This window comes from Nematolebias whitei, chromosome 8 (genome assembly GCF_014905685.2).
Source record: "Nematolebias whitei isolate Nwh7 chromosome 8, NemWhi1, whole genome shotgun sequence".
Classification (NCBI taxonomy): domain Eukaryota; kingdom Metazoa; phylum Chordata; class Actinopteri; order Cyprinodontiformes; family Rivulidae; genus Nematolebias; species Nematolebias whitei.
In genome coordinates, this window is record NC_056505.1 from 3,134,253 (window position 1) to 3,142,180 (window position 7,928).

A 7,928-nucleotide genomic window follows, 5' to 3' on the forward strand; every position below is an offset into this window, starting at 1 on the left:
ACACAAAGACAACATAAACACGAAGACAACAACACACAAAGACAACATAAACACAAAAACAACATAAACACGAAGACAACAACACACAAAGACAACATAAACACGAAGACAACAACACACAAAGACAACATAAACACGAAGACAACATGTTTGTAGGAACATCAAGCCTGTGGTTCTGATTAAAATATTGAATTTATTTGACTCATTCTTCTAAAAACGAGTGGTGATAAAAACAAAACTGAAGAAGGCCTTAAACCAGTTAAATACTCTAATAATTTTTTCTGTTTCAGAAACTGATCTTAAATAAAAAATATGAAACACTTAAACATAATCTGTGTGTGTGTGTATGTGTCAGGAGGTGCACGGTCTCTGGGGGGAGGTGGAGAAGGAGATAAGGATGAAGAGGACCAGTTTCTCAGAGCTGGACGTCAAACTGAGGGATGTTGAAAAGCGTCGGAGCGACAAGGTCAGACTGACCTTCAGTTTGTTGTCTCTGAGTTCACGTCACTCCGGTAAAATATAAACGTGTGTGAGTGAAGAATAAAACCTGTGGCTGCTGATCTGAGGTCAGGAGGAATGCTAGAGGAGGTCTCAGGTGTAGTTCACATTGTGGCCTGATGGGGGCAGTGTCTGCCCACACTGGCATCAGGAGCGCATCTCAAAGGTTCTGTTCCAACAGGTCTTCAGACACTAACACCTTTAGATGAAGTTCACTTTGAGGATTGTTATTATCTGAACCATTTATCAGCCAAACATTTGGTTCTGATTTTAAACATTCTCACAGATGAAGAAGTTATTGTGAGGTTTAAATCTTTTTATCAAACTGGAGAGCTCAGCTTTTAATAGTTACTCAGCTGATCTGAGGTCAGGCTGTGGTTTTAAGTTTACACTTCTAGAACTGAGCTGCTCGAGGTGGCTGCATGTTGGAGTAGCTCTGTTACATTCATTCTGTTACTCAGCTGATCTGAGGTCAGAGTGTGTTTACTTCCTGTCACAGATCAGAGTTCTTCTCAGGAAACACTGTGGCCTGCTGGAGCAGATCAGCTTCCTGCCTCCACCTCATGTCCACAGACTGATCCATGCTGAGGCCACGGTAATTTCCTGTCACCTCTGACCTTCCTTTCCCTTCATGCCTCTGATGTTACGCTCCTCCTCCTCCTCCTCCTCCTCCTCCTCCTCCTCCTCCTCCTTCTCCTCCTTCTCCTCCTCCTCCTCTTCTGTGTGTTTCAGAAGTTGAATCAGTCTCTGCTGGTGAACCGTTGCAGCAGTGCCCGTCTGCTGCTGTGCCTGCAGGAGCAGAATTTGCAGCAGGAGTCCTCCCTCCATCAGGAGTGGGAGAACGGTCTGGACCTCTGGAGGAGCAGCAGGATCCACGAGACTGTAGATCAGTTCAGGTGGGTAGGATCCTGGTCCTAGTCTGGTCTGGACATGATCAGAACCAGGTGGTGAAAAGGTTTAGACAATCTTTGTACAATGATATTTTTTTTAGCATCAGGATGTGTTTTATGCCTTTCAACTGATCTGGGTTCAGCAGGGTTTGTTTTACAGGGCTGTGTGCAGCAGGGATGAGGTGCAGCAGCTGATCTCTGATCAGCAAAACCAAACCCAGCAAGATCTGATAGAACAGCGTTGTGACATCATCTCCAAGATCTGGTAACAACAAGAACAGATTGTTTTCATTGGCCATGTGACAGATTACAGGCTCCACCCACTATTCTGTCAGACCAATCACACTTCCCCTCTGTATTCCAGCTTACTGGTCCCGCCCACCTGTTCGCCTGCACTGGTTTCTGACTGGTTCGATGAACTGACAGCTGTCAATCAACAGACTGGTATCTGTTTTACAAACCTGTCATCCTGCTGGTGGGAATGGAATTAAGATTGGGTCAGTCCTTGATCCTGGGTCAGTCCCTGATCCTGGGTCAGTCCCTGATCCTGGGTTGGGCCCTGATCAGAGGTTGGTCCTTGATCCAGGATCAGTACCCTGGGCTACCTGATGTTCTGACTCACAGCAGCAGACTGACAGGTCCACTACTCTCAGTGTTTCTAACGGGCTGAGGTTCTGACTGTACGAACTCTGTGTTCAGACCGCCTTCATTCGGACCTCCTCCATCAGCTCAGGTGTTTAAACGAGCAGACGAGGCAGAACCACCTGGCTGCTGTGGAGCGCTGTAAGGTATAGATCTAACCCCAGGTCAGTCTGGACTTTATGTTGGGAGGAGGAGGGTCTACCTGGTGTCAGGTGATGTCAGTTGCTCCTGGAGTAGAACTGGGATTTTGTTCCTATGATTTTAAAGGTGTTTATCTTTACTCAGGTATGACAGGTGGACAGCTACAGTAACTTTCATGAGATGATTTGAGACTTCATTAACTTCTAAAACAAGTCTGACAACATCAGAACGCTCCTACAGAACCTGAACTCTGCTGAAGTAACAAACTGTTCACCTGTCGTCCTGCAGGAGGCGCTCTCAGTACATCAAGTGTCTGACAAACAGGTGGATGACATCATCAACTCTCAGATCCTCCCTCTGATTGGACGACAGCAGAGTCAGGATGACGAACGACTGGCTGCTTTAGAGGTCACATCAAAACCCTACCTGAGATGTTCATCTAAATGTCTACTCTTGACTTGTCTGTCCATCATTTACCTGTCTGTCCACCTGTTTACCTGTCTGTCCACCTGTTAACCTGTCTGTCCGCCTGTTGACCTGTCTGTCCACCTGTTTACCTGTCTGCAGGTGTGCAGTAGCTCTGTTGCCTGTCACGCTGTCAGCATCAGCAGGTATGTTTTTGATGTGATGCGAGCAGCAGCGTTGCTATGGGAGACGCACCGCTGCAGGTTGAAGAGGAGAGAAGAAGAACTGCAGCAACACCTGAATGACATCAGACAGTCACAGCAGCAACGCATACAGGTGAGACCACAAACGGGTGTCAACTGTCAGATGTACCTGAGTCTCAGTAAGGAGCTGTACAGGTGACTACAGTAATCTACAGGTAAGTCAAAGTAATAAGTGGGTCACTCACAGGTGTCAGGTGGTCTTCAGTACCTGACCTGTGAGGGGGTGGGGCTGTTAGTGCCTCTCAGCAGGTGCTCAGTCCCATGATGCTTTGCTGTTTTTCAGAAGAGGACAGCTCGTGTGGACGTCCTGCTGGGGAGACTCCGTCAGGAGAGCAGTAAGGACGCTCTGAATATGTCTCTGGAGAAAACTGTCCAGTCCCTGGAGGACATCGAGGACAGGTAGGACACCTGCTGACTGACTTCAGTCACTGTTTGACAGACAGCTGCTGTTTAAATATTGTTTAATTAAATCAGATAACGGTGTGTGTGTGTGTGTGTGTGTAGCAGCAGCTGCAGACAGTGTGTCACTGATCAGTGGGAGGTTCTGGATCGTCTCCCGGCTCTCCTCATGGAGGAGCTTGTCTCCTACAGCCGCAGTATCTGCTCTTTCTTTAAACTTAGCCCCGCCTACCATCTGGTAACTATGGAAACCAACACCTCCACACACACCTGAGGACAGGTCCCCAGATACCTAATGGCTGTGGAAAGTCCTCCAGTTTGTCCACACAGACAATTTCCTGTCTGTTTCTCCTCAGAGTCCAGAAGTTCTACAGAGCGTCCAACCATCGTCCACCAGAACCACCGAGCTGGACCTGGGTCAGTCTGAATCCAATCCAAACAAACTCAATGACCTCACCTGGTCCACTCTGGTCTGGTCTGGACTGCCTTTTGTTTGTTTGTTTGCGTAGAAACCAGTGGAGAGACTGAAACACTGAAACCAGACCAGACAGCTGAGAAAAACCGGGTCAGCTGTCAGAACCAAAGAGGATCGACCCAAAACTCCCACAAACATCTGTCTGAGGTGAAGCTGATCACTGATCTGCCATCAGTTTGGTTTGGTCCAGAGAACACAGACACAGTGTGTGTGTGTGTGTGTGTGTGTGTGTGTGTGTGTGTGTGTGTGTTCAGGCTGAGTCCTCTCTGCTGCGGCTCTGTGACATCAGCACCATCATCACCTTCACATCCACAGGAGGCACGGTCTATACAGGCCCCGCCTTCAAATGCCCCGCCCCTGACTTGTCCAGCAGCCTGCAGCAGGAAGCACACCTGAGTCTGTTTCCTGCAGATCTGCTCACACATACACTGAGCAGGTATACACACACACACACACACATACACACACACAGAGCAGGTATACACACACACACTGTGCAGGTATACACACACACACTGTGCAGGTATACACACACACTGAGCAGGTATATACACACTGTGCAGGTATACACACACACTGAGCAGGTATACACACACACTGAGCAGGTATACACACACACACACACACACACACACACTGAGCAGGTATACACACACACTGAGCAGGTATACACACACACTGTACAGGTATACACACACACACTGAGCAGGTATACACACACACTGTGCAGGTATATACACACACTGAGCAGGTATACACACACTGTGCAGGTATACACACACACTAAGCAGGTATACACACACACACACACTGTGCAGGTACACACACACACTGAGCAGGTATACACACACACACTGTGCAGGTATACACGCACACTGAGCAGGTATATACACACACACTGAGCAGGTATACACACACACTGTGCAGGTATACACACACTGTGCAGGTATACACACACACTGAGCAGGTATACACACACACTGTGCAGGTATACACACACACTGAGCAGGTATACACACACACACACTGTGCAGGTATACACACACTGAGCAGGTACACACACACACACTGAGCAGGTATACACACACACTATGCAGGTATACACACACTGAGCAGGTATACGCACACACACACACACACACACACACACACACACACACTGTGCAGGTATACACACACACTGAGCAGGTATACACACACACACACACTGAGCAGGTATACACACACACACTGAGCAGGTATACACACACTGAGCAGGTATACACACACACACACACTGTGCAGGTATACACACACACACACACACACTGAGCAGGTATACACACACACTGAGCAGGTATACACACACACACTGAGCAGGTATACACACACACACTGTGCAGGTATACACACACTTGTCTTTGGTTCAGTGACGTCATCACAGGGACTCACATTTGACTGTATGTGCTGGACATCCAGGACTCGGACTCTGATTCTGGACCACCTGGAGCAGAACTTCCAGGACCTCCTCAGCTCCTCGGTTACCATGGTAACAAGCAGGAAGGAGGCCGTTCGTTTGGAGCAGGAGCTCCAGCTGCAGCAACTGAAACCAGAATACATTCGGACCCACATATATGAGCCCCGCTTGGGTAACACACACATGCACACGCACGAACACACACACGCAATGTCAGCCTCAGGTCACTCCTATGTGTTCTAACTTCTGTGTTTTGTGTGTGTGTGTGTTCAGCTGAGCTGCAGCTCCATCAGCAGCGAGTGGACGTCCACTGTCAGGAAATGTTGGACGTTCTGTCCTCCTGCAGGACTGAGCAGCAGCAGCTGCAGATATCCACAAGCAGTCAGAACCAGAACCTCCTCCTGACCCTGTCCAACATGGAGGAGGAGGTCCAGGAGGCGAACAGTGTCAGAAGGTAAGAACTGACCAGTGATCATCTGACTGCACCTCAGAGCGTCTGACCTTTGACCTCCTGTGGTCTGTGTCCAGGCTGGAGGCCCTTGGCTCCGCCCTGCAGGACTGTCTGGACCGGCACGTCAAAGAGACTCAGCGCTGCCGGGCTCGTTTCAGACACTCGGTCCAGTCCAGACTCAAGGAGGGCGGAAGAAGAACCGCAGAGCTCCTGGGCTCCTTCAGGTGGTTCACCTATAGAACAGAGAGGTGCAGGCTGAGTAGAACCCGTCCTGACCCGAGGTTCTCCTCCTGCAGGATGTTCAGTGAAGGAGGAGACTTTACTCCTCACGAGGTCAAGATGTTTCAGAAGAGACTGAAGGAGGAGACCAAACGAGTCAGTGGAACCGTGGAGTCCATCTACGCCGAACTGGAGCTCTTTGAGTCCAGGAGTCTACAACAGGTGCGTCTCCATGACGACGGCCCGTCAACAACAAAAACAAGAGCATGTTTGTTATCAAAGATCCAGATGAGGATCATCTGAGCAGGCTTCTGTAGACCGACCCGTCCTGTCCATCCATTTATTTATTGTTTACCTGCTGCAGGTGAGGGAGGCGTCGGCTCGTGTGGAGGGAAAACTTTCTGCTCTGAAGGCTGAGATGGAGTTCACCGAGAAGATCGAGAAAATAATCAGGAGCGCACAGATTCAGATCAAGACTGAGGTCTGTCTCTATGTGTCCATCTGTCTGTCCCTGTCTGTGTCCACATTACCTAGTTTTTGTCCCACAGGCGGCCAGCAGTAACCAGCAGCAGTCTGTGATCAGCAGCAGGTTGGAGGACATCAAGAGGACAATGGGCAACAAACAGGTAAACAGTCCATGTCTATCTTCACTCTGCAGCAGAAGAGCTGCTCTGGATGTCAGAACCAGAACCGAACCAGGATCAGAACCCTTCAGACCAGAAACCAGCTGGAGTTCAGATCAAAGAGATCAGAGGATGAAGTTCTGATCGCAGCAGAACTGAACATGTTCTGCTGCTCCAAGTCCATCTGTGGGTTAACAAACAGTAAACAAAACAACAGACTGTGTTGACTGACAGTGATCAAAATAACAACAGTGCTAACAAACAGTAAACAAATCTAGTGTTGACTGACAGTGATCAAAATAACAACAGTGCTAACAAACAGTAAACAAATCTAGTGTTGACTGACAGTAAACAAAACAACAAACAGGGTTGACAGACATTAAACAAAATAACAACAGTGTTAACAAACAGTAAACAAATAAACAAACAGTGTTGACAGACAGTAAACAAAATAACAACAGTGTTAACAAACAGTAAACAAAACAACAAACAGTGTTAATAGACAGTAAACAAAACAACAAACAGTCTTAACAGACGGTAAACAAAACAACAACAGTGTTAATAAACAATAAACAAAACAACAAACAGTCTTAACAGACAGTAAACAAGACAACAGTGTTAACAAACAGTAAACAAAACAACAAACAGTCTTAACAGACAGTAAACAAAACAACAAACAGTGTTGACAGACAGTAAACAAAAAAGAAACACATTCTTTGTAGTTTTGTTTACTGTTTTGTTAACACTGTTTTTTGTTTGTTTACAGTTTGTTTTTGTTTACTGTGTGTCAAACTGTTGTTTGTTTACTGTTTCTCAACATTGTTGTTGTTTTGTTTATTGTTTATTAGCACTGTTTGTTGTTTGTTTACTGTATGTTGTTTTGTTTACTGTTTGTCAACATTGTAGTTCAGTTTACTATTTGCTAACACTGTTTTTGGTTTTGTTTACAGTTTGTCAACACTGTTTGTTGTTTGTTTACTGTTTGTTGTTTAGTTTATTGTCTGTCAACACAGTTTGTTGTTTTGTTTACAGTTTGTCAACACAGTTTGTTGTTTTGTTTACTGTTTGTCAGCACTGTTGTTACTTTGTTTACTGTCTGTCAACACAGTTTGTTGTTTTGTTAACTGTTTGTCAACACGGTTGTTGTTTTGTTTACTGTTTGTCAATATGGTTGTTGTTTTGTTTACTACTTGTTAATACAGTTTGTTGTTTTGTTTACTGTTTGTCATCAATCTTGTTATTTTGTTTACTGTTTGTCAACACTGTTGTTGTTTTGTTTACTCTTTGTTAACACAGTTTGTTGTTTTGTCAGCTCTTCCTCTGAGACTATTTTTGTTTTGAAAAATTATTTTATACTAAAAATCTTCTGTTGTTTTACTGTTAAGTTAGTTACAGGTGGGTTCTGGTTCTGTCCTTCCCCAGGTGTCTCCAGTTTCTGGTCCTGTCTCTCTGCAGGTGTCTCAAGT

At 46.2% G+C, this 7,928-nt stretch overlaps 1 protein-coding gene across 1 annotated transcript in view; it reads left to right on the forward strand.

Annotated features, from left to right (window-relative positions):
- The window catches only part of ccdc180 (coiled-coil domain containing 180), a 15,427-nt gene that overhangs the window by 1,773 nt on the left and 5,726 nt on the right, over nt 1–7,928 (forward strand). Inside the window, exons 6-24 of the mRNA XM_037680836.1 lie at nt 356–466; nt 998–1,093; nt 1,231–1,394; nt 1,549–1,653; nt 1,753–1,832; nt 2,088–2,176; nt 2,460–2,579; nt 2,739–2,912; nt 3,123–3,238; nt 3,350–3,476; nt 3,613–3,655; nt 3,748–3,860; nt 3,968–4,149; nt 5,172–5,341; nt 5,443–5,623; nt 5,698–5,844; nt 5,917–6,061; nt 6,204–6,320; nt 6,388–6,465. Of these exons, the coding sequence (XP_037536764.1) occupies nt 356–466; nt 998–1,093; nt 1,231–1,394; nt 1,549–1,653; nt 1,753–1,832; nt 2,088–2,176; nt 2,460–2,579; nt 2,739–2,912; nt 3,123–3,238; nt 3,350–3,476; nt 3,613–3,655; nt 3,748–3,860; nt 3,968–4,149; nt 5,172–5,341; nt 5,443–5,623; nt 5,698–5,844; nt 5,917–6,061; nt 6,204–6,320; nt 6,388–6,465 (2,358 nt within the window). The remainder of the gene's footprint in view (nt 1–355; nt 467–997; nt 1,094–1,230; nt 1,395–1,548; nt 1,654–1,752; nt 1,833–2,087; nt 2,177–2,459; nt 2,580–2,738; nt 2,913–3,122; nt 3,239–3,349; nt 3,477–3,612; nt 3,656–3,747; nt 3,861–3,967; nt 4,150–5,171; nt 5,342–5,442; nt 5,624–5,697; nt 5,845–5,916; nt 6,062–6,203; nt 6,321–6,387; nt 6,466–7,928) is intronic.